This window comes from Cricetulus griseus, chromosome 7, assembly GCF_003668045.3.
Source record: "Cricetulus griseus strain 17A/GY chromosome 7, alternate assembly CriGri-PICRH-1.0, whole genome shotgun sequence".
Lineage (NCBI taxonomy): Eukaryota > Metazoa > Chordata > Mammalia > Rodentia > Cricetidae > Cricetulus > Cricetulus griseus.
The window spans coordinates 76,906,560-76,932,749 of record NC_048600.1 but is presented as its reverse complement, the minus strand read 5'-3'; the positions used below and the strand labels follow the sequence as shown (position 1 = coordinate 76,932,749).

Here is a 26,190-nt window from a genome sequence, read left to right as displayed (position 1 = left end):
TGAATCTATACCATGGTACTTAATGGTCCTTTCTCCCTCTTGAGGTTATAGGGAAAATCAAGTGACAGAATTCACACAAGAACATCACTAAACACTTGTAGTGGCATGTTGCCTTGCCAGTGAACTTGTAGTAGTAGTCACATCCTTCAGGTGTGGTTTCAGGTGCAGACGTGACCCCTTTAAGGTAGGAGCTGTGAGCGTGCACTCTTAGGTTGTCGAGAGCATTGGAAAGGCAGAGACTACATCTTCGGGAGCAGGAAGGCCACGGCAGTTATTTACTCTTGTGTGTGTAAGTTGTTCCCCAATAAAGCACCTATTTATCAATTATGTTGGGTCTAGCGAACTCATTTAAACCCCGCCTTCAATTGGCGCCCATGTGGGTAGACTTCCACATCAGCCCACGAGGCTGGCTGGAATTCCAAAGCTAACCTCGTGCCAGCCTCACAGCATTCTGGGATCCAGAATGCCCAGTCTGTTAATTGCCTGCTGGGCAGTTTCTGCAACCCTGCTGGAACAGAGTGCACTCCCCTGCACTCTTCGCCCACTGGTGCTGAGGCTTTGCCCAAGAATGCGAGGTTAAAATGACTGCAGGACATACACTGTAACGGAATCCATGTGCCTTCACTTGTATGCACACACCTGTCCCTTTATTCACATGTGAGTCAAACAGCGGACACTGGGGACTAAAGGATATGGCAATGCTCTCATCCCTACTGCACCACCCACTCCATTCAGCAGGACTTGCACTGATGGGAAAGACACAAAGAAAACGCCACTTACCCACAACCTCTCCCAGGCCATTTTTCAACTGTGATGCAATGATTCAGTGCAGCAGCTTGTTAAGCATGCTGTGTAAGGAAGCCCAATAAGCTCACTGGTTCACCACACTCAACTCAGGGGGAATGACTCTTTAGTTTGCCATTGGGGCCTTCTAGGAAGGAGGTAGTCATCTGCTTCCATCTTCCCAAGGAAGAAATTCTCAAAACATCAGACAGGATGAAAATGAAGAGGGTGAGGATGTTCACACCCTTTCCTTTTTCCACTCTGTCCTGTATCCACTGGACATAACCTGGTCACATGGTCACATCAAGTCTCACTGAGGAAATTTAGGAATCAGTTGTCATGCTCCAGCCAGGAGGGAAGAAAACTAAAAGAGGGCCAAGAGGCAGATCCTTCCATTTGCATAGTCCAAAAATAAATCCATATTTGTTCAGAATTTCAGGCTGGAAAACAACCTGGCTACCCCAACGATCCAGTTAGCCCCCCAATCCTCAAGCTTGATCTTTCTGATCAAGTACAAACCTATCTTTAATAAGTACCAGCCTGCTTCGTCAGGTGGAATAATGGACGGAGCAAGGCCAGACAACCAACAAGCACTTAATGAACTCACCCAAAGGAAGAAGCAGCCTTTGGAGAAGTTTCTTCCCAAAACGGCTTTGCCCCACTTTAGAGAGTCTACAGATGGTCCTGTGGTGATGTCTCCTTACCACAGTCAAAGGTCATTTTCCTCAAAGGTGTCACAAATGCCATGATTAAACAGGACCACACACCTAATGCTTTGTAAACTGCAGTTTTATATAAATATAAAGTTATACACTGCCAAGCTACACTCTAATAAAGACCCTTATTCAATAAATAAGACATTTAAAAATGTCAAAAATGGACAAATGTATTCACAACATAATCTAAAGATTCCAACAAAATTTACAGTAGCTACAAAAGAATTCAGCTGCCTACAATAGTTTACATTTGGTTTAGTCTGAAGTATATTGCTTTTCTTAGGAAATATCCTTAATACAAATGTATGATTTATAATACCCCCATTATAACAAGAAAAAAATAGATCTTAGAATGTTTCATAGGCATTTATTATGCCAAGTATTTAAACAATTACTCCCATTATTACATAAGAATAATATTCTTATTAAAAGGTAATTATTTCATTAACCCAATGAGCACTAAGAGATTTTAGACAATTTCCAGAGTGACTTAAAAGAAACACAGCAGCAGCCCCTGGGTGACCCCACATAGCTGCAAATATCCACATATGTCAAATGGACCTGAAATAAATGACTTATTACCAAGTAAAAACAAAATTTTAGAAATCAGTTAACAACTGTCCTAATTTAGCTTTTACTTGCTTGTATAAGTCTTTACCATAAAGAACACATTAAAATTAATAACTGTTTCTAAGTCATAGATAAACTAACATGTTCACCCTTACATTGAATCAAAACTTACCTCTGAGAACAATGTACTCTGCAAACAGACAAAACAGACTGAAGGCCTCTTCCTACATTTTATGGATCAAAAAGATCCATCAGGTGGAGGACACACGAACTTGGGACATGTTGCTGTCACAGGACTATCTGCACACACATACACCACCAGCAAACTCTGACTGTCTCCAGGAACACCACACTTTCTAACCCCATTTGGTTTAAGATGCAACAAGGTCTCCTTCTTTTAAATTACGCTTTTAAGTGACAAAGTTAACACAACACCCCACTCTGCAGCACAGACTGAGCTCTGAATGTCAAGAATCTTTCTGTTGTCCCCAGAGTCCATGGCACATAGGCTCCATCTTCACTCATGAAGTCTGAGCATCCCCAGTGTTCTGCAACAGAGAAACACCACTCCTTAATGTCAGCATTACATCACTTCACATAACCATGGAGCTCACAGAACCAGACCTAGGAAAACATTGCATTTGTAGCAGTGCCAGCTCCTACATTACATTATTTCAACACATTATTATTATCATTATCATTATTATTATTATTATTATTATATAATAAATTAAATAATAATATAATTATTATATTATAATATATAATATATATTATAATATTATATAATAGTATATATTATATAATTTTATATATTATATACATAATATAATATATAATATAATATTATTAAATAAATATAATAAATTAAATAAATATAATAAAATATGTTATTATTAAATAATATTAATAAATATTTGCTTAAAACGTGAAAACAATGTAGAAGACAACCTGTGGATTCCATCATCCACTCAGACATCCAGTTTATCATATTAAGCAAAGTGTCACCATATCCAAGGTTCAATAGTAAAGTCCCTCCCAACTTAAAACACTGAAAACCATAAGGGGAAAGACTAATATATGAAAACCAAAAGCCATCACAGATGGCTGTAGTGACACACACCTCTAATCCCAACTTTCAGGAGGAACTCTGTGAGTTCAAGGCCTGCCTGTTCTACATACAAGTTCCAGACCAGCCAAGAGTACAGAGTGAGACACTGTCTCGAAAGAAAGAAAGAAAGAAAGAAAGAAAGAAAGAAAGAAAGAAAGAAAGAAAGAAAGAAAGAAGGAAAATCTTACAATACTAAAGCATGCACAACAAGTGGACCATAGCATGGAACCATGCAAAAATCCAACTGTGAAAATCATGCCACCATGAGATAGTCATCATGTGAAGGTGCTTAGTTACCAAACTGGATGATCTGAGTTTGATCTCATGACCCACATGGGGGAAGGAGAACCAGAATCAAAGTTGTCCTCTGACTTCCAAAGCATGCCCTTGCATACACATGCCACCCCCCTTTCCATGTGTGTACAAACACACCAATAAGCAAGTATAATTTTAAAAGACTATTTGTTTCCCCTACTTCTTATCTTCTATAACAGGCAACTGTGAAGTAAAATGAAGAAAAGCATGAATTTTTGGAACAGAGGCAGCCCTCCGGCTTTCCACTCGAGTAAGTCACTGTGCCTCTCAATTCAGGTAGTCAGTGTAATTCTGACACCAATTTGTTAGAAATGCTAACCCTAACACCATGCCCACATCTGCTGAATAAGAAGCCTCAAAGGGGAAGCCCAACCATCTTGAGCTGTCTATTGTGACATGCAGGAGCTTGAGATCCACTGTCAAACTTTGAGAGACCTAGTGGACTTTTCCAAGACATTTAACCAAACCTGTAACCATAACTACTTCATTATCCCACTGAAAGCCAAGGGGGCTGGAAAGATGACTCAGTGGTTTAGAACACTGGCTGCTCTTGCAGAGAGCCAGGATTTGATTCCTGGCACCTACATGGTGGCTCACAACCATCTCTAGCTCCAGTCTCAGGATCCAATGTCCTCAGCTAGCTTCTGCAGGTGCCAGGCACAAACATGCAGGCAAAACACTCATATACATACAAAATAAAATAAGGATTATTCAAAAAACAAATAAATAAACCCTGTGTTCTGGGGGGGAGGGGGGATCGAAGTACTTTAAGGCAACACCAATGATAAAACATTTTCAACTTGTTTGTGCTTATAAAACCTGAAACCATGCAATATACACTCTTCAAGAACTTGCATTTAAAGCAACCATAATTAATTAAAAGCAACTGAATTTGAGATACTCTGAGATATATGAGTGATTGGCAACAATAATTTATTTCTCTTGGTTTTAAAATAATTTTAAGAACTACTGATACATTTCTGAAATGTCCTGCAAGCCTTCAAAGAGCATGTCGTTGTCTCATGCTTACATAGTCATGTAACTTAAAAAGAGTTACAAAGCATTTGGTGGACTGCAGAGATGGTTCAGCAGTTAAAAGCACTAGTGACTCTTGCAAAGGACACCTGTTCATTCATTCCCCAGCACCCATGGCTCACAACCACCTCTAATCCAGTTTCAGGGATCCAATCCATGCCCTCTGCTGGTCTCTCTGGAGTACTACAGACATGCACCATGCAGACATTCAGGCAAAACACCCCCACATAAAAAAAAAAAAAAAAAATTAAGTAATTTAAAAACAAGCCAGTGTTAAGGAGTCAAACATTATTGTATCAGTTACAGACCATATCTAAAACACACGTACTTGTTTTAGGAACTGCTTTCCGAGATATGAGGTAGCCATGCTGGTTAAGTTCTTCTTACTGCCCACTTTACACCGAATATACCCATACAGGTTGGCACCTTGCAGCACCACACCCATGATCACCACAGCCTGAGAGAGGAGGAAACAATCAATGGTTACTAGCCCCACACTGACTTTTCTCTCCACCATTAAATGAGACAAGGTAGACAGTGATGAGAAAAGGAGGTGCTGGAAGTCAGGGGTTGAACCAATGAGACTCCTTAGCCTGCAGAAGAGACCTCACTGATGCTACTCTGTAGAAGGTACCACACCATTCACCAGGAGTTGTCATCTTCATTCATATGTGTTTCTGTTGCTGGGATAAAATACCATGACCAAGACAACCAATAGAGTTTATTTTCACTTATAGTTCGAGTGGGTTAGAGTTCACGACAGCAGGGAAGGGGCCCAGGCAGGTACGGCAGCCAAAGACTCACATCTTAAACCACAAGCACAAAGCAGAGAGCAAACTGGGAGGTAGGGTGAGACCTTAAACTCTCCAAGCCTGCCCAGGAGCATACTTCCTCCAGCAAGGTCACAACTCTGAAGTCTTGCCAAACAGCACCACCAACTGGAGACTAAGCATTCAAATGCCTGAGACTGTAGAGGAAACACCTCATTCAAACAACCACACTATCCATAGCCATTCTCATAGTCTGTCTCTCTCAAGTCAAGCACATTGAGCAGATCAGGGAATCTTTGCAGCACACTGATGAACACATGCTGGCTGGTTTATGGAAAGAGAACAGGAAGAATTACTGTGCAAAGCTGTGTGGCCCTGGGGATACCCCAGACATCTAGAACTGAGAGGAGAGAGGAGACTCACAACCACTGTTTAGACAAAAGAACTAACTAATAAGATGTCCTGCAATTAAACACTCTGCAAAAATCAGCAAATGATTTCTGGAAATAACACTATAGTTTAGATCCCGTGAGCAAAAAAATCAAGGTCTTTTTCTCAATTCTACCACTGTAGTTCCAAAGTAACACAGGCAATATGCAAACAAACAGACCAAGTTGTGTTTCAGTAGCAATGTATAGAACAGACTTGGTCTGGGCAGGCCTGAAATCCAGTGGCCAGCCCCTGCTCTACCATCCTGTTGTCAACAAGTACATGCAGTAAACACTGAAAAACAACAGCTACACAGGTTGTTCATTCTCTCCTTAACCCATGACAAGCTGAATAGCTGGTTTTAAGTAAGATTTAAATGTTTAACTAAACAACTGGTTCAAATTCTGGCAAAGGGAGTAAAAGGAAGGAGGGAGGCATCCAAGAGGGAGGGCATGAGAAGAGAATCTATTAAAGTACAAGATATATTTGAATTAAAATATCTTTATGAATCTTGGGCCATGGTGGCATATGCCTTTAATCCCAGCACACAGGAGGCAGAGGCAGAGGCAGGCGGATCTCTGTGAGTTCGAGGCCAACCTGGTCTACAGAGCTACACAGAGAAACCCTGTCTCAAAAAAAAAAAAAAAAAAAAATCTTGAAATTTATCACTATTTATCACTATACAATGAACATAGGCCAGTATATAAACCTGAAAATAATCAACCAAGTTATCTTTACTAAAATGAAAAAAATGCAGAGCTTATATTTCATGGAAATGCACAGAAGATTAGAGACAATTGCCAGGTGCCTAAGTAAACATAAAACCTCATGTCTACTTCAGTGCTCTTCAGCAACTTCCCAAGTGGATACTGGGATGCTCCTGGGTATTAAGTATGCATCCCAGCATGCCATAGGACAAATCCACTTGCAGATAGAGCATGGATCCTGCTGAGGCATCAACTGTATTAAATGAAAACAAATTCTAAAATGTATTGAGGATGGACAGTGAAGTCACACATTATGATCTCCCTCCCCTCAAGAAGCAGCAAGCAAGATTTTTAAATTATTATAATTCTGTGTGTGTGTGTGTGTGTGTGTGTGTGTGTGTGTGTGTGTGTGTGTGTGTGTGTATGTAGTGCATGTATTCGAATGTTCATGTGTCTGTGTGTATTTGTGTGGGCACACATGCAATGTAAATAAAGGCTTATGTCAACACTGGGTATTTTCTCATTCATTCTACACCTTTTTCTAAACAGTTTCTCACTGAATCCAGAACTTGCTAAATTGGCTAGACTGGCCCGGCAATAGGCCCTAGGGATCCACCTATCTCTGCCTCCCCAGTACTGAGATTACAGGTGTGCACTGCTGCACCAGCCCATTATGAGGAACCATTATGGGGTCTGACTCAAGTCCTCATGCTTGAACAGCAAGCACTTTACCACCTGAGCTATCTTGTCTCCCAATAAGCCAGCAAGCACAGAGAAGAGCTGCTGGTCAGAGAAAGGGCCAGTCTGGTGCCACTCTGCAAGAAGCTCCAAGGGAAATAAACTAAAAACTGCCTCCCCACAACTCACAGAGAAACACAAGGCCAAATTCATACATAGCTGTAAGAAAAAAATGCAGAAATTCAAGACTGGACCGACTCTCCTGGAGCTGAGACCATGGCACAACCAGAGGCTCAGACAAGTGTTCACAGCCAACCAGAAGACAGAAATGCCACTCCTTGGGAGAAGGCAAGACCCACATAAGTTGGTCAAGGCAGGGAAGCCTGACTGTGTTCCTCCTCACACCTGTGTATGCAGATCACCAATCACAGCACTCCAACTCAGACTCACAGCAGTGACTGTAAGCCTCAGTAAATGCAGGAAAGACATTAAGAACAATTCCTTACAGGACAGCAGCACAGACAAGATTGTCTACACAAGAGCTGCCAATGTGAGTGGCAGAAAAATGAATGGGGAAAAAGGAAAGCCACTCTACAAAACCACAGCAGAAGACATCAAAGCAGCACACTGCCAATGACAGGACAGAATCCATGCTGGAAAGGGCAGAAGTCACCCTCTAGAAGACCTGAAGCTGGGAGTCAAGACCTAAGATGTAAGCTAAGAACAAAAGAGGAGGCTGACAGTGAGGAGGCACAGCACACCTCTGCAGCCCCTAATCTGTGGCTGCTGCCCGTCTCCTGCAACTTTCCATCACTCCTGACACCATCATGTACCATCCCAACTCTACCTTTTATCTAATCAATCACTCCACTAGAACAAAAGCTCTGCAGAACAGTTACCTTGCTTGGCTAATTGTTATGTCCAGCTCCCCAAGCAGCTGACAGACTGAGAACTCTTAAAACATTTGCTGACCAAATAATCAGGAAAAAAAAAAATAACTATAGCAAGTAGAAGACAGTGATGAAAACACATATGAATGAGCCAAGACAGAGAGACAAGTAGTATCTCAGAATTAGACAATGGCAAAAACAGAAAAATAAATTTAAATTTAAAGGGTTAACAAAAGCCAACTTTCCTGTTAAAGCAAAACATAATCTTGCACAGTGACTGGGCACAGGGTACCAGAAAGGCTGATACACAATAAATACAGACTTGTCCAGCTTGTAATGCTTTAACATTAGAGGAGGAGGAGGAAAGGGGGGGTGAGGGGGAGGAAGGGTTCAAAGAGAAAAAAATGACTCAATATTCACATGGAGGTTAGGTTTTTTCTCTTGAAGATTCACTAGCTAAAAATAAACTGGAGTAACATAATCAAGTCATCCTTCAAGAGAAGGCAGAGATACATTCTTTGGCATAAAAAGTTAAAGGAGAATAAACCTACAAGTTATTTAAATCCCCCCCCCACACACAGTAGAACGTAGCCAACCAAGCAACACAAGAAGCTGCAATAAAGGACGTGTAAATCGATGCATGTAAAAACAGTCAGGAAAGTGCTTGCCAAGCACACATAGGGAGCTGAGTTCAAACCCCCATGTAGCGGCACACACCTGCAATCCAGTGCTGAGAGCAGAGCCTGGCAGAGCTCACTGGACTGCCAGGCCTATTCATTGAGCTCCAAGCTGCAACCCTGGGAGAAAAACAATGCAGTCCCTGGAGGGTGTGCTCTGTCTTCCACATGCCCACGTGCACGCAGCCCTGTGCTAACCTCACACAAACACATGCATACCCACAAGCGGATCAAGACCAAAGAATCAGAAAAGTACTCTCAAGGATAATTATTATCAATCCTATCAAACAAAATAACACAAGAACAAACAAAAACGGGAGCATGGGAATGTTTCTTTTCATCCATATCAAGTCTTTTAAGGCAATAAGACATCTAAGTATAGCATCCAGAGGGATAAAGAAAAGCACAACACCTAAGTTAAAACCACAAATCAAGCAAGATCCACAAGAGAGATCCATAAATGCTGTCTCCTCTACCACAGCAGCAAATCCATAAACACTGAATCCATCTCCTAATCTGTGAAAGGAGATTATGATACAAATATATAAAGACGATTACTAAAGTAAAAACAAGCAGCACGCCCACATCCTAACAGGAAGATATTAGTGTGCACACACAAAACCAAGTTTTCACAGCAAACCAGGGACAAGAGATATAAAGCATGGGGAACAGGGATCGAGTGAAGGCCAAGATACATGAAGAAGCCAGTGTATGTCAAATGCGGTAAATTCAACTGTTACACAGTCAAGACTCAGTTTGGCTCAGGCGACAGACTGCATCTTTCAAACACAGCAGCAACTCTATTTCTGTTTCATATGCTCTTCCACATCCTCCTAATTCCCAGAAGAGATCCCAATTCCCATTGCCTTGATCATGTTGAGTGGCAGCAACAGTGACAATGAGTTCAACCGATGACTGAGCCCGTTGAGCTGGACCACCTCAAGGGTTGCCATGAACCAACCGTCGTGGCACAGTTGACAGTTATTCTAAACTCCTGAGATCTGGGGTGATCTACTAGCCCAGCAATAAGTAAGCACAAGAGGTTACCGTAAAAGACCACAACAACCACTGACACCACAGGAACTGCAAGTGGCTGTGGCCAGACACCCAGGGAAAAACAGAGTTGGGGACTGGAACTCAAAACCACAAAATGAGGCCGTCCAGTAAGAACGAACCTGATGCACAGGTCAGATGATGACTACCTGCAGTCACCCTCAGACTCTGATACTCACCAGCCACTTCACTCTGAAGGAGAAGAGCGCACTAAAGGCAAAGATCACCCACAGGATTGGACAGGCAATGAGTCCTAACCAAAAGATTCTTGACTCAGCCTCAGAAACAGTCTTGTTGTCTTGAGGAGTTGACTACAAAAACAAATAATACAGAAGTCAATACAACCACTAATATCAGGTTCACCAGTAAAAGTCTCTTTTTAAACAGAAAATACATTGTGCTCAAATTCAAAGACTAATAGAGATGATCCACGTCCACGCTGGAACCAAAAGCACAAAACTAGTGGTTCTACTACCACAACAACTTAAATAAATTCGTGCACTTCACTGCATGTTTGCAGCAGAACGGAAAGACTTGGCCTTGCACTAGCACTGCTTACTCATAAGAAAGCATTGCATGAAGCCTTTCTAGGTTAAGAGTTACAGAAATCAAAGAGTCATCTAGGAGATTTCATGTCTCAGCAAAACCCAGGACTTGATAAATGTTCTGAGTTGTTTGCATGGCAGATTTGATGCCAGGAACACAAACTCTCTGAGCACAGCACTGCTTTCTGTGAAGTACTACTTGGAAAGGCTCTTCCAAGCACAGGGCAAGCAATTTAACTGTTGCCAAGATTTTTATCCCCTGTCTCCAAAAACCTTTCCACAAGGAAATGGAATGTTCACCATTAGGAAGCAGGGTGAACCAAAATAAACAGGCTCCCATGGTTCCTGAGGGCACTGGTTTAAAGACTAGACCTATCATTATTCTGACCTTGTATCCAGGGTCAAATGGGTACAAATAGGAAATGACACTGGAAACAAAGACAGACAAAGATATGGGAGGAAGTGTCTGCTGAACACAGAAGGATCCAAGGTGATACCCAGCAAGGCAACAAAGCCGGGATCACCGTGAAGACTTTCATCAGCAGGCAGACAGGCAGCTTAGTGTGGCCTGCTCTTAGGATTCTGGCCTGTGTATGCCTGTTGCCAGACAGAAGAAGCAAAAGCATCGTGCTTTGGAGGCTGTCTGACTTAATACTAACAGGGCAAGAGATCTGCAGTAGTGCTGTCAATCTTGACTCCTCCTTCAGTACTCAAAAGAACCTGTATATTCTTTATCAGTTTACCTTTCTGGACTCAAACACCCAGTGGCTCTTCCCATCCTCATCAATATGATTCCACCAACGTAGGCCAACCATTAGTCTACCAGTGACATTCTGGGAAAAAGTAATATGAACACACATTTTTAAGCATCATTTAAAGCATTATAAATCCCATCTACTATAGTGTACTATTTCCTAAAATTCTTCACCTCTCCTCCAGAATAACCAATTAACCCCTATGTACCAGTCCTAGCTAAAGACTAAAGAAAGTGGCCATGTCAAGGCCAGGATGCATGGAGCTCACAGGATAAGCAACAGGCCTGCCCAGAAGCACTATCCTTTCTTCTCACTAAGACAGAACACTGTCCTTCCTCTAAACCTCTAATTCCTTCCTAGGTCTTCTCTTCCTTCTATTTTTAATTTTTAAAATGGGGTTTGTCTTACAGTTACTATTGTTGTAATAAAACATTATGACCAAAACAACTTAGGAAGGAAAGGATTTATTCAACTTATATTTTCACATCATAATTAATCATCAGAGGAAGTCAGGGCAGGAACCTGAAGGCAGAAGCTGATGCAGAGGCCATGGAGGGGTACTGCTTACTAGCTTGCTCAACCTGATTTCTTATAGAAGCCAAGACCACTAGGCCAGGGAAGGCACCATCCATAATGGGCTGGGCCCTCCCTGAAAAATTACCAATTAAGAAAATGCCATAGACTTGCCTACAGCCCAATTATTTTGGAAGTATTTTCCCAATTGGGGCTCCCTCCTCTCTGATAACCCTATCCTGTATAAAGTTGACACAAAACTAGCCAGTACAGGGTCTCATATCATAGCCCTCTCTGACCTAGAACTCACTATGTAGACCAAGGTGGCTTGAATTTGTGATCACTCTGCTCTTGCCTCCCAAGTGCTAAGATTACTGCTATACAATAACATACCCGTCCTGGGCCCCTATTTCTTCTAATCTTATACTGCCAAGTTCCTTTGTTGTGGAATATTACTTTAACTGTGTGAAGATGTGTTACACTTGTTTATGCTGCATTTGTTTTAACAATATAAAGATGTGTTTCTTTGCCTGCCTAAGGCACCTGACTGGTCTAATAAAAAGCTGACCAGCCAAAAGCTAGGCAGTAGAGGGACAGGTGGGGCTGGCAGACAGAGAGAATAAGAGGGAGAGAAAGAGAGGGAAACTCCCGAGGCCAGACAGCCAGGCAACCACCAGACACAGAGTAAGCAAGAAAGTAGAATATATAGAAGGAAAGAAAGGTAAAAGGCCCCAAGGCAAAATGTAGATGAAAAGAAACAGGTTAATTTAAGTTTAAAGAGCTGGCAAGAAACAAACTTAAACTAAGGCCAACCATTCATAACTAATAAGTCTACACGTCATGATATGCGAGCTGGTTGGTAGCACTTTTAAAAGAGAAAGACTGATATATTTCTTTGTGTTTGAATTCATCTGGTGTTATCTGTGCTACTTTTATTTTTATCTAATGTCACTGTTTCAATTTAATCTTTTCGGACAAACTTTGTTTTTTATACCAATCTCAGAATTATCTTCAGAATGGGATTTTAACCAACATCTATTTCCTTAAAAGTATAATATTTACTACTGAAACAAATGTGCCCTTACTTCCAACCCCACCTGTACACATCAAAAATGCTTCAGACACTGAAAAACCCACAAAAAAATATATAGGGGGGTGGTGGTAAACGCCTTTAATTCCAGCAGAGACAGTGGATCTCTGAGTTGAGGTCAGACTGGTCTACAGAGTGAGTTGCAAACTTGCCCTTGCCCCTGGTTGAGAAAGACTGATCCCAAGTACCCTGTGGTTTTTGAAAGAAAAAAAAAAAGGACACTTGCTAAACATTTGTAAACAAACTATATTGGAACTTCACATAGAAATTATACCCAGAAATTCATAAACAACACTGGGTAAAATATGGAGATCCTATGGTTGCTAGATATATTTTGTAGCTTGGCACATGGCATCGCAACTGAGCAGTGTCCATGTAATCAAATATACCCAGCACTTTTACACAGGGAAGGCCTAAAGTAACAGGCAAATTAACACCAATCCAAAATGTTGTCCTGTTTCTTTCAATTCATTCATTACTTGAATTCATTATTAAGCATAACTTTAAAAACAACAGAACCTACCTTCACTGCCCAAAAGTCACATGACAGCAACAAGATAATCGTCACCATACAGGCAATGAAGCTGCTGCTGAGAAGCTCACAGAGGAGATAGACTACAACCGCACTGACTCGAAAGAACAGATGGAAGAAGGATGCCACTGGGTGTCTGAAAATCAAGACACAATAAACAGCATTATATTTCACCAGAAGTCCAGCCAACTCACAACCATGAAATAAGATTTGGGTGCCCCGGGAAGGACAAAGATTACCTCTTTAAGTCCCCACCACTTAACTAGGTTCTATTGTCATAAGAAAATATATTTCATGGCTGACTCTGACACCTCACTGAGCATAAACTTTCAAAGCACCTAATCAGAACTATACCAGCTCAGATTATCTAATCGCTTCTAGCATTATGTCAAAGTCACCATAGGGAGTTGTCTCTTCCTTTCCTCCTCCTCATCCTACTTGTTTTTTTTTTTTCCTCCTCCTTTTTTAAAGATAAGGTGTCACTAGGTAACTCAGGCTGTCTTCAAATTCACAATCTTCCAGTCCTCACCTCTGAGATTACACGCATGCATCATCATACATGTATGTATGCATGCTTTTTGTAAAACAGCTTTAGAGACATGATTCAAATACCACACAATTTGTCTACAAATTAATGTTTTTTTAATATAGTCAGTTGTGTGACCACTACCAAAATCAATTTCACAGCATTTTATTACATCAAAAAGCAAGTCTGTACCCACTGGCAAGCATCCCTCTTTTGTTCCCAACCCTTTCAGCCCTAAGCAGTCAATCATCTTTCTGTCTCTGTAGATTTAGCCATTATGGATGGACATTCTGTGTAAGTAAAATCACACAATACGTTGTCTCCTATGACCAGCACCTTTCACTTAGCACAGTGTTTTCAAAGTTCAAGTAGAATTTTACTTAAGTGAATTTCTTTAGAAAGAATACATTTAGTAGTACATTGAATTTTATTACTTATACAAGATATATATAATTCTGAAAGTTACAAAAGAAATCAAAATGTATTTACAGAAATTATAATTTCCTTGGTTTTTGTGACTTATGTCTTTTTGTTAAACTGAGAACTGAACCTAGGGCTTTAAGTTCTACCACTGAGCTAAAACCACACTCCCTATAGAAATTATATAAAGAAATGGTGCATTCTCAGAAAACAGCAGTCAGCACATACTTTAAAACATCAGTGCTCAAATAACTGATTTTACAAATTTGCTAATTTTAAAGCTCAGTGTTGAACAAAATTCTACATGCTAATACTCCTAAGAAAATCTCAAGTTACCTCTGCCTCATACTGCGCCAAACCAACAACATAATTCGCTTGCACAACTAACCTACTCTGCCCTGGATACTCCCATGGACTCCTTCTGAAGACCAGGCCCCAAGATGGCAGTACTGCTGTGGGAGGTGCTGGAAACCTTAAGAGGTGGGCCTGTCTGGATGGAGTGGGTCACTTAGGGCAGGTATGGTTCTTTCTGTTTCTAGTCTGCCATGAGATGAACCGTGTTTCTCTACTACATCCTTCTGTCAAAATGTCCTGCATCACCATGGGCCCAGAAGCAGCCAAACAAACACAGTGCCCATGCACTGAACCCTCCCAATACACCTCAGATAAAAACATTTTTTCTCTTTGGTTCTGTCATATGTTTTCTCACATCAGAAAGTGGGACACTGAGCTGAGTGCGATAGCCCACACCTTTAATCCCAGCACTAGGGAGGCAGAGGCAGGCATATATCTGAGCACAGCCAAGACTACATAGTGAGGCTGTGTCAAAAAAAAAAAAAAAAAAATCAAAGCAAAAAAAAAAAAAAACAAAAAAACACAAATCCCATCAGCTGACCCCAAGGTGGACACAAGAGATTAGACAGAAACACAACTCTAATTCAACCTTGTACCTGATTTTAGATTTTCTTGGTCTATTGGTTGTCTCCTCTTCTGCGTCAAACAGTGAGACATCTTCAGTGTCATCATTGCTGTCCTATTAGGAAATTAAAGATCTATGATAAAAATGAAATTCAGTGTTTATATGCCTACTGCATATACACCTACACAATCCTCAAAATGGAAGGTGAAATCATGAGTTTCAACTATCAGGAATTCACAGCTTATGAAAAGAGGCACCTGCAGATCCTCCACTCCCAACTCTACTTGAAAACAGACAAACAAAAACTGCCCCGTGACAATCTAATAATCAGCTAACATCAGCCAGTGCATTAGCTGCAACCCAAGAATTAAGTACCACAGAATCCACAAAAGTGGGTGGTCATGAGCGAAGATGCAGACAGGAAGGAAATCATATAAAAATCCCTTTGGTGGGCTGCATCTCAGTGAAACAAGCATCAAGGCTATCAGACACAAAAAAAAAAAGACAAGGGGATAAATATTTAAAGTTGCAGAAAAGTTTTAATGGAAAGGCTGCCTGGGGAAGGGAAAGCGGAAACTACAAAAATGTCAAATGTCCAGCAGGTGGAAGAGTTTATCCACAGTCACAGGCTTAAGAGTAGGAAAGGAACAGTTGGCATGGTTGTCTGTCCCCAGCACCCTTCATTATGGGTGCACCTTCAGAGAGCTGAGATGAAACCACCAATGGATTTGCTCCGCTCCATATTTCCCCATAGCAGACTTTTCTGATCACATATTCTATCTAGTTAGCTCATCCTCAGACACTCAAGTCACTACCAGGTCTTTACTATTATGTTCCGAAAATATGTTGTTCCCCAATCTAATCTCTCCCCTCCCCATGCCCTTTATAGATGCCACCTCCACGAACATCCCAACCCCAACCTCACAATTCAGGGCAAGAAACCTGTCTGTGTTATTCACTCCTATTCTGAGCCTGGAGCAGTTAGTTGCCTGAGCAATGGTAATTCCGCAGGATATTACTTACAAAATAAAAAGAGAAATCTAAATGGGAGTTTATAGTACTTTTTTAAAGGAAGGAAATATATTACGTTTACTAATCTCTAGCCGAAAGTCAACTGGCTACAACGATCCCTCCCAGCACAAATGTGATACCCATCGTGACTATCAATGTAACAGCAAGGTAACATCTACTCGAAACCAAGGCTCTAGTACTCTCCTCTCCCTACAGGACCGTCCCGCACTTGAGTGTTTGGGCAGGAGAGCAGACGACGCCTGCAGGCCGTTCCCTCATCCGGGTGGACTGCGGGAAGCCGGGTCACCCTGACTTCACCCCCAGAACTTCCTGCAGCCAGAGCTCCACGCCCGCTGGCGACCCGCCTCTACCTAGCATCCTCAGCTCTACTCCTCCTGGGTCCCCAGTCCACCCGACCCTCGGAACGCACAGAACCCTCTAGCGACCACTGGCCCGGGCCCTACACGTCTGCCCACCCAGCCTGCCCTTCCTCCAACTCAGGCAGGGGACAAGCACACGAACACAAAAGCCTCGGGGACTGGGCAGGTCCCCCGGCCCCAACTCAAGCGATCGTACCGGCTCCAGACACCCGGCCGCCCTCCCTCACCTGCGACAACATGACGGCCCTGCGCCAACCCCACCCCCAACTTCCGGGATCCACGTCAACGCAAGCCGCTACCGGGTCTGGTGAGAAACTGACGCGGATTGGTCAGCACAGTCCAGGAAGCCAACGTCCACGACCAACCGGAAGCCACTTGCCGGCAACACTTCCTTTTCAATGAGGCTCGTGGGAGGGAGCAACTCCCCGGACCGGAAGAGCGGTAGGCGGGTCCATATCTACCATAGGGCAGGGCCGCGTAGTGGGAGGGGCGGGGAAAACGAGTCCAAAAATGGAGAATGCGCACAGTAGGAGGAGGGGCGTATGGGCGGAGCCAGAACTGCAGAGGCTCTGTAGTGAGCGAGGCAGAGGTGGGCGAGGCGAGCGTTACCGGGGCGAGCGTGGGCGGGGCAGGAGCTGCACCTCAAAGCAGAAGCAAAACACCTGGGAATGAATTGGTCAGCATAGTAGGTTCTAAGGGAAGCTTCATGAGTTAATGAAGGAAAAATGGTTTTTTTCTACCTGTGAAGTACAAGCTGTGAGTCATTGCCACAAGAAATAAATGTGTCTTAGGGAAGGAGTGAAAAAAAAATGATTAGGAAAAAGGCAAGAGGACTAACATAAGCGGTGGGTGTTCTGCAGTAAAGGCAGAGGCTGGTCCCTAACATTCAGGCACTTGGATTTCCGCGTCTACCCCCCATATGTCGATCATATAACCAATCTCTGTGTATGCCTTTCCTCAGTTGTAAAACGAGGAGGATAGTGATGGCTTTACAGGGCAGTTGGCAGTACAATGTCAGGCGTTGTTTTTCTTTTTTAAGTCAACTGCTGATTGTGTGATCCTGCCTAGATCTAAAATTCAGAGAATGTAAAGCAATCTTTGAAACTGTGATGACAGCAATACTCTGTTTGCTCGACTTCTGTCAGATTGTTGGAAGACTCGTGCACTGTCCACCCCCCACCTTTTCTTAACTGAAGGGACTCTATTCACTGAAATCCAGATTTTTATCTGGCACTTTGCCAGCACTATTTCAAACCTGCTGTCAGAATAGTGAAGAAACATCAACACAATTGCCAAAGGAGAGAAAGTTTGGCAAGGTCACACACCTATGTGTGAAGGTGGGCAGATGACCTATGCCCTAACCTGCTTGAAGAATATTTTCAGTGGCCAACCCTGTATTGGGGGGTGTATGTAGTTATCTTTTGGTTGTTTTCAGTTTTTTATATGAATGCCATTTGAATTTGTTACCATATTTTTGAAAATTTAACAGGAAAGTGAATTTCTGACCTGTTTGGGGGATTTTTTTTTCTTTTTGGAGGATGTGGGAGGGTGGTGTTTGCTTGCTTTTGAAACAGGGTGTTGCCTTGTAGTGCCAACTGACTTAGATGCTCAGACATCCTACCTTAACCTTCCAAGAGCTGAGACTTAATGAAGGGGATGGTCTGACTGACTCTGTGTAGGGACTATACTGTTTATACAGTTCCTGAGGCCTTCAGTGGGCCATATCCCTGCTGGTGAGCTACTCTTCAAAATGACCTAACTTGTCCCTGACACCACCCCCTAAGTATTTAAATAGGAACCTCAGTATTAGAGGCTCTTTCGTATAAAATATGAATGTGCTTCATTTTCATCAGATGTGATATGTTCCAACCAGTGAAATCACATACAGTGTTCTAAATACAACTCAACCTTTTGAGCTCCCCACCCTCCTTACCAGAACTGACCTTTATTCTATGCCAAAATACCAGGAAATTTCTATACATCCTGATATTCACTTAAAAGTTTGTGGAGGCAGTGGTAACCCTAAAGTGACAGTGATGACACCCATCAGTGAACTTGCCTACATCTCACTAAGTGGAAGGCAAATGGCACTCTCTCCCTGTTTCCTCTTGTCTTAGTGTAATACTATCTGTTCTTTGAATCCTAGGAAGGTTCACGTGAATTGCCAAAGAAATGTCGAAAAGAAAAGAAAGGCCCAGACACCAACGCTCACTTGGTTTTCTGTTTATTGTAATGGTGCTGTTAAGTTCCCAAACATGGTTTAGATAAACACATTTTGTCCAAGTTCGGGGGCCGCTGTTTTCCCTTGCTTCATGAAATTATCAATAGGCAGGCCTTTGATCTTACGAATCCACGCAGCTTTGCTGGCTTTACCTGGGTCAACTACTTTAGTGGATTCACTGGTTTGATATTCCTTCATCTTGGCTTCTCCATATTCTTTCTCCTCCTTCACAGTCAACAGCATGAACCCCGTGTTCATTCTGAGAGGATCCAGGGTTGTGTAGAAACGTGGCCGTTCTTTCTTGAGAGACAGGGTAGCTGTGCCACCTCGGGGAGCAAGCATTCGGTTTGGTTTAATGACCTGCATGCTGGTCAGGGGGGCAACCCGGGGGCGAATCTCCCCATCAATTGAACTGGTGAAGAAATCATCGCCCTTTAAGATATCAGAGGCTCTGGAACGGATAAGTCTGGGCTGGGGTATGGTGGACTGGACTCTGGGACTATGCAGGGATTTTTTCAAGTTGGGTTGCAATTTTTGAATTTCAAGGGGGATATTGGTTTGTTTCATATCAGTAAGAATATTGCTGGATCGAAGCTGGTCAACAGCATATTGAATTGATTTTCCTTTGAAATTTAGGACTTTCCTTGGATATGGAATTGAAGGTCCCCAGGCATCAATGACTGGAGTTTTGGGCCTGCCGGGATAGGCAAATTCTTCAGAATTGTGGGCTTTTTGCAAAGCGTTGACAGTCAGCAGGAATCGGTCAGGTGTCATAGGAACTTTCCAGAACTTTTTCATTGGCTGACTGATTTCCTCTCCATGACTTTCTACATCATCTGATTCTTCAAAAAGAAAACAAAGGCATATCAGCAACCCATGGAAAATAGGGACCATCTATACGTAAAAGCCAGAGCCATTTTAACTGCTAGGTACGCTGAGGTTTTGTTGCCCAAAAGGCATGCCATCAAACATCCCAGATGACATCAGAAATGATGACAGCAGAAAGGGCTTGTTTTTAATGACTGTACAAATATTCATGTAAGGTGTCATATTTCCAAGGCAGCCTGTGTAATTCTAATGTTCTACACATGCTCAAAAATTCCTGTGAGAATGACTCACATCTCATTCATGACTCACTTGAAACAGGTCTTGCAGATTTATAGTATACCTACATTGTCATCAATAATCATACAACAAAGATCAAGTCTCATTTTATTAGCCAGCTTTGGTTTATGTTTCCCAGAATTGAGCCTGGATTCTAAGAATGTCACTCCTGCTTAATGCAATCTATCCTAGCATGGCTAAAGCTAGATTCCTAAAGAGGAGTCCCCAGAATATTTTGACCAATAGTTATGAATCCAAAATATTCAGCAGAAAAACAGAGTCGTTTCTACAAACCACTTTATAGTCGAGGTATCTGTTATATGATAAAGCAAGGAAAGAGAAAAGAGGTAAAGAGACACAGAGACAGTGAGAGGACAGAAGAGAAGAGGGAGACAGGAAAAGTCCTGTCTGCCCCAGGGGAACAGCAGGAAAGAGAGTGGGAAAGAACATGAGTGGGTGGGGGTCTTTCTTTTAAAGGGGGCCTTTGCACCTGCGCACTGACCAGAGTATTGTCTGAGTGCACTCTGCCAGGTGACAGGGGCAGGCGCTAGCATAGCGCCTGAATCCTTAAAGTATCTGAGACCGTTAAGTTAGCAAAGATGCAAAGATGTCTTCTTGGATAAATGCATCTCTTACAGCATTCCCATTTTGCCTTTTTCCTCCCTCCAGAAAAACAAGGCCCTTGTTTTAAAAAACATAACAGAGAAAAGAAAAGGAGAACTCAGTTGCCTAATCTGAACCCAGAGTGCTGCCAACAAAGGAACAGCAACCAGGTATCGTGCATATAATTTCCCTTGGCCACTGGGTGGTGTCCCAAAGTGACAGATGGGGGTAGGGTGAAACTCCAAGTGTTCCTGATCTTTGCTTTGCCAATTAAACAATGTTTTATAAAAAAATAATTAACTGGGATAGTTAGGTTGTCAAAATCATTCCTTCTCCTTCCAAATCCAGAAAACATGGATTTTTTTTTCTTTTTCATTATTGTGGATTTTTCTGTTTTGTTTTGTTTTGTTTTTTGTTTTAGATCTGCAAATTAATACACATACAGATCTTCATGGTATGAATCTTGGTTGTTAGATCATATCGATAGTGATGGGTTAGGGTTACTGTTTACCATGGCCCACTCTGATGGACATTCTATCTGTTAATGAGCAACCTTAAGGAAATGTAAATACCATTTTTATTAATCACACAAGCAGTTATGATGAGATAGGATGTTCCCAGAGCTAGCTTGCATATGGTGAGGGCACTCACAGTGTTAATGGAGTATAAATTCATTCTGTGGTTTTTTTTTTTTTTAAGTTCAACCATGACAATAACTCTCTAGTTTTTGAGTGTCTTTGTTCTATGGCACAGCAGGGTTTTTTTTGTTTGTTTGGTTTGGTTTGTTTTTTTAAGACAGGGTTTCTCTGTGTAGCTTTGGAGCCTATCCTGGCACTCGCTCTGGAGACCAGACTGGCCTCGAACTCACAGAGATCCGCCTGCCTCTGCCTCCAGAGTGCTGGGATTAAAGGCGTGCGCCACCAACACCCGGTGGCACAACAGTTTTATTCCTAGAACTTCACTCTATGGGTACACCTGTATGTGTGCACAAATGGAGGGTACCCATGGTTAAGGTAGACCATTAAATCTTACTTGTTTGGCTCACTTTGAAACCAGTCTGCATGGGGAATTTGTTTCAAAAGGAAAATTATTACTAGTCAAAAAACATTAGAAGTGTTTGCCAATGCCTTTCAAAAACGTCAAAGAGGCATTCTAGCCATGGTATCTAACAGTACTTCTTAAAATCTCATTCCTGTCACTCTCTCCCTCATCTGCTTATCTCACATATAACACACACATACACACCCCCACACCCCCACACACCCCCACACACATATACACATACACGCGTGCAAACACAAATTCACACACACGTACACACACACCCCACACACCCACACATGCACGCACACACACTCACACACTCACACACACACACACACACACACACACACACACACGCACATGCAACACGCACATGCAACACACACATGCACATGTGTGCATACACACACGCGCACACACACATGCACACACACCACACACACACATACTCACACACGCACGCGCACTTACACATACACACACACACACACACATGCACATGCAACACGCACATGCAACACACACATGCACATGTGTGCATACACACACGCACACGCACACACACCACACACACACATACTCACACACGCACGCGCACTTACACATACACACACACACACATGCACATGCAACACGCACATGCAACACACACATGCACATGTGTGCATACACACACGCACTCACACACACACACACACACACACACACACACACACACTCCACTCACACTCAGATCTCTCTCCTCTCTCAAGAAACCCCCTCCAACCAGCCTGACCCCTTCTTCCTTCTTCTGATGTGCCCATTACTCTGAATAATGCAATGCAAGAGGGAGCCAGCTGGGAAGCAGAAATAAGAAATGGGTAAGGGGCTTAGAAAGGCTTAGTTAGCCTTGAGTTAGTAATTAGACAAGAAACTGATCCCTCTTAGGAGGAACTAGTGGGAAACCAGTCCTTCTTTGAAGAAAGCCTAACTGCACTGTTCCCAAAGAAGCAGAAGTTTAGGCTGAAAAGAAAAAAAGGAGGAGGAGGAGGAGGAGGAGGAGGAGGAGGAGGAGGAGGAGGAAGAAAGAAGAAGAAGAAGAAGAAGAAGAAGAAGAAGAAGAAGAAGAAGAAGAAGAAGAAGAAGAAGAAGAAGAAGAAGAAAGAAAGAAAGAAAGAAACAGCAGCAGCAGCAGCAGCTAGGGCTTAGCTCTTATTCCAAGTAAAATATCACCGTTCATCTTCTCTTCTGCTTCATGTTTTGCTTCCAGATTCTCTAGCCCATCTTCCAAGCCACCACCAGCTTTCCTCCTGACATCCTTCTGGGGTGTGCTTGGTTTTCCTTGTTCAGAGGCTTCTTTTAACATGATTAGGTTAAGATGGAAGAAGAAACCACAGTCATTATGTAATTTGATTAGACCTGAGTAGTGGGGATGCAACAATAATTCAACTGGTTTTTACTTAAGCTACCACTGTAAGATCCATGTTGCTGACACTAAGCCTGGCTCCAAGATCTGGGTTCTATCATGGTTCCCCTTCCTACAGATATCAAACTTTCAGCATCTGACACTCAGTTTCTCCAGAATTAACTGGTCACTTGCAGTGTGTTGTGCTTGAAGGTGACCTACTAGTGTTCTCTGTAGATCCTGAGTCCAACTTCATGCTGCAGAGGACAGGTAGCATGAAAGAGTCTTGCGACTCTAACTCACATATGACTTGCTCTTTAGATGCCATACATAGCATGGAACTAGGTACATACCCCCACCTACACATCCACACACACCTGCCTTATGACCAACATCTTCAGGTATATGGATTCTCTCTCAGAAGTCTAATGACAACACATTCTGTATATAACAATTTCCTTTGTATAGTAACTCTGTGCATCTCTCCTCAGGACAGAAGTAATAGTTTAATTAAATGTCCATAATAGTCCCCTCCTCCCCGCAGTCCACCTCATCTGTCTCTGCCAACATATGCACAAGCACACACACACACACACACACACACACACACACACACACACACACACACACACACACTGCCCATCCCCACTCACTGAAATCACATGATCTTGCTGTTTTACCTGAAGATAGCTTCTTGTGTGGCTTCAGATGAACTCGGGTCTTCTGAGTTTTATTTAATATGAATTCCTGGGTCATAGTCTGTTTACTAGACACAGAGTCTCTCAGGCTGTGAACCTGAGTGCTAGACTTGGAATGCACGTCCGCAAGGCTGATTTCTTCCTTTTCCTCCTCCTTATCCTTCATCTTCTTTGTTTTGCCTCTGTCCGAGGAGTACTGCCACTTTACGTTTTCAAACTGGAACAGGAGAATATTGCTGTCCGTCTGGACCACCATCCTGGAACCAAAATGAGAGTGCCCACAAAAAGGAGTGTGGAGGCCACCAAAACATACATTGCAGTTGTATCTTATCTGATCCCTAGGCTTGGGAGCTGGGGCGAGGCAGTGACCGTAGGAATGGGCTGGTTTAGGGTGTGGCCGGGAGAAAGAAGTAGAGCGTTGGACAGGGATAGGTAGTTTTGTAACTGTGTTCTTTGGAAGTTCATCATGAAAGGGACACATGTGTTCTGATTGCTTCACTGCTCAAGTTGGAATACCTTTTCAGTGAACTTCCAATTCTGGGGTGCCAAGTACCTAGGATGCCCAAGATAAAAGCTTAGGTACTCCACACTGGAAATTCACTGTTCTTCTGAAGCTCAGTGTCTAGATTGAGTGTTTCTATTTTTACCCTTGGAATAAAAACTAGCAATGGGTAAGTCTTCTCTCCTCTGCTGAGCTCCCACACAAACTCCACACAGCTTCACAGCATCCTCCAGGATTTCTGGACATAGTGGGGACATTTTATAAAACATGGTGATTTCTGCTGCCTCTAATTCTCACTGTCACTCCCCAGTGGACAAAGGTTTGGAACTCATATTTTCCACTCCCTCAGCACACTTCCCGTCTCTCACTCATATCTTTCACTTTTTTTTTTCATTTGCGCAAAGCAAGCTGCTTTCCTCTCTGTGTGTCTATATTTCCTGAAACTATAAGAAGAAACTGAAATGCATGCATTTGTATGCGTGCGTGTGTGTATGTGTGTGTGTGTGTGTGTGTGTGTGTGTGTGTGTGTGTTTTCTCCCTAAATACTGTAGTTTCACGACTTTAACTTGGCAGTGTAAACTCTAGGGAAATGTCTTGTTTGGACTGGAAATGCTGAAATGGAGTTTGAGGAATCGGAATCCGTTAAGAAGTCTTCGTCAGGTTTCCATTTACTCAAACCCAATGGAAATCATCCAAGCTGGGCATGCTGTCACAGCTCTAATTGTGTTCCGATCACTAAGTCTGGGGCAGAGGTCAGTTAATCCCATAGAAGATACTTCCCTCAGCCAAACTAGAGGGAAACGTGGCCTATTCTGCTCTGCCAATAAATCCAGAGTCCCAAAGGAGGAAGGAGAAAATCACAAAGAAGTGCTCATGGTCTGCCTCACACATCTACCTACCACCCACCTGTTGCCCTGATAAAAGAAGGATAGCACAGGATCACCTCTGGCATCGACTTTTATCACCTTCAGACAGTTCCCATTGAGGAAATTATAAATTCGGATCTTGCCATCTCCACAGGCACTGATGACCCGGAGGTAGAGAAGAGATACCTGCAGCACCTCCCTGGAAGGGAACAGAACAAGAGGCAGCACCTGCCTTCTGGAAGGTGCTTGGATTTGCTTGTGGTCTGTAGTGTCTGTGTGTGGTTGGGAAGTAGGAGCCATATCTATCCTTGAGGTAGTGTTTCCATCTTTCATTATCTAGATTTAAGGCATTAACCATCAGCTATACCCTTCCCATTTGGCAATTGTTTGCAATTTAGTCACAGGATGCAAGTCGCCAAAGGAGAAAGGGCACTGCTTCAGGCTTTTAAGGGGGATTCGGGGAAAGAGGTCTAATACATCAAGTGGCCATTTTTTTGTGCAATTTGATTCTTAGCTACTTATTTACACCGAGAATTGTTTGTTGGTTCCTTTTAGAATAGTGTTGTTATGTGAGAAATATCAGTAGAAGGCTAAGGATTCGTTTTATATGAACAGATGTCTTAAATTTATAGATTCTCTCTCTTTTAGTCTCTAATGAGGACTCATTCCTTCCAACAATGAATGTCCATAAAGGAAATTATACCTTGGGATGAGACTTGTGTCTTTTTGTGATGGCCAATAGGCAAGGATGGAGCCAGGGAAAAACCCAGATAGATGCCTCCAAAGCAGTCTTTCTCCAACTATAGGGTTCAGATTGCTTTATTCAGTTCTGACAAACACAATGCCTTTTTTATTGATGGTGTTGCCAAGCTGAATGTAATCACATCAACTTGCTAAGCAAGCCTGTTGGTTATGATCTAGCCACCAAGATCTGCTATGGCTTGTGTATGGGTTATGTGTGTCCCCAAATGGTTTGTGTGCTAATATTGGTCTCCGGGCCAATTAGAGAAATGTTAAGGAAAACTTTTAAGAGGCAGGGCCTAGCAGAAGCTGGTTAAATCACTGGAGGCCCTGCCCTCAGCAGGGATGACCCAGTTAGCAATTTGTACACATCTCCAGTTAGCAACTGAGGAAGGCACTGTTCAAAAGCAAAGCCACTTCACACACTCCGTTCTTTCTGCATCTCTGCTATGTTGAGATGCCACCAATGTGGCCCTCATCACAGGCTGGAAAGACAGGGTGCTGGTGTTCAGCACCCAAAATCGTGAGCTAAATAAGACTCTTTTCTCTACAATCCATCCAGCTTTGGGTGGTTCACTCCAGCAACTAGAAATTGCCAGCCA

At 42.6% G+C, this 26,190-nt stretch overlaps 2 protein-coding genes across 3 annotated transcripts in view; both read right to left on the bottom strand.

Moving 5' to 3' along the window:
• Window positions 1-1,560: 1,560 nt before the first annotated feature.
• Tvp23b (trans-golgi network vesicle protein 23 homolog B) lies at window positions 1,561-16,690 on the bottom strand. The gene is made up of 7 exons (NM_001281883.1): window positions 16,653-16,690; window positions 15,066-15,148; window positions 13,161-13,305; window positions 11,023-11,112; window positions 9,914-10,045; window positions 4,859-4,987; window positions 1,561-2,617 (listed from the first exon to the last, which is right to left on the bottom strand). The coding sequence occupies exons 1-7, from the start codon at window positions 16,662-16,664 to the stop codon at window positions 2,591-2,593; spliced, it is 618 nt and encodes a 205-aa protein (NP_001268812.1). The 5' UTR covers window positions 16,665-16,690; the 3' UTR covers window positions 1,561-2,590.
• A 1,995-nt stretch (window positions 16,691-18,685) lies between these two features.
• The window catches only part of Cdrt1 (CMT1A duplicated region transcript 1), a 30,146-nt gene continuing 22,641 nt past the window's right edge, over window positions 18,686-26,190 (bottom strand). The window contains exons 11-13 of one of the 2 annotated variants that reach the window (XM_035448206.1): window positions 24,864-25,046; window positions 23,462-23,736; window positions 18,686-19,482 (exon numbers count right to left, since the gene is read on the bottom strand). In XM_035448206.1, coding sequence (XP_035304097.1) covers window positions 18,686-19,482; window positions 23,462-23,736; window positions 24,864-25,046 — 1,255 coding nt within the window. The remainder of the gene's footprint in view (window positions 19,483-23,461; window positions 23,737-24,863; window positions 25,047-26,190) is intronic. The other variant, XM_035448207.1, reaches the window with a different exon arrangement.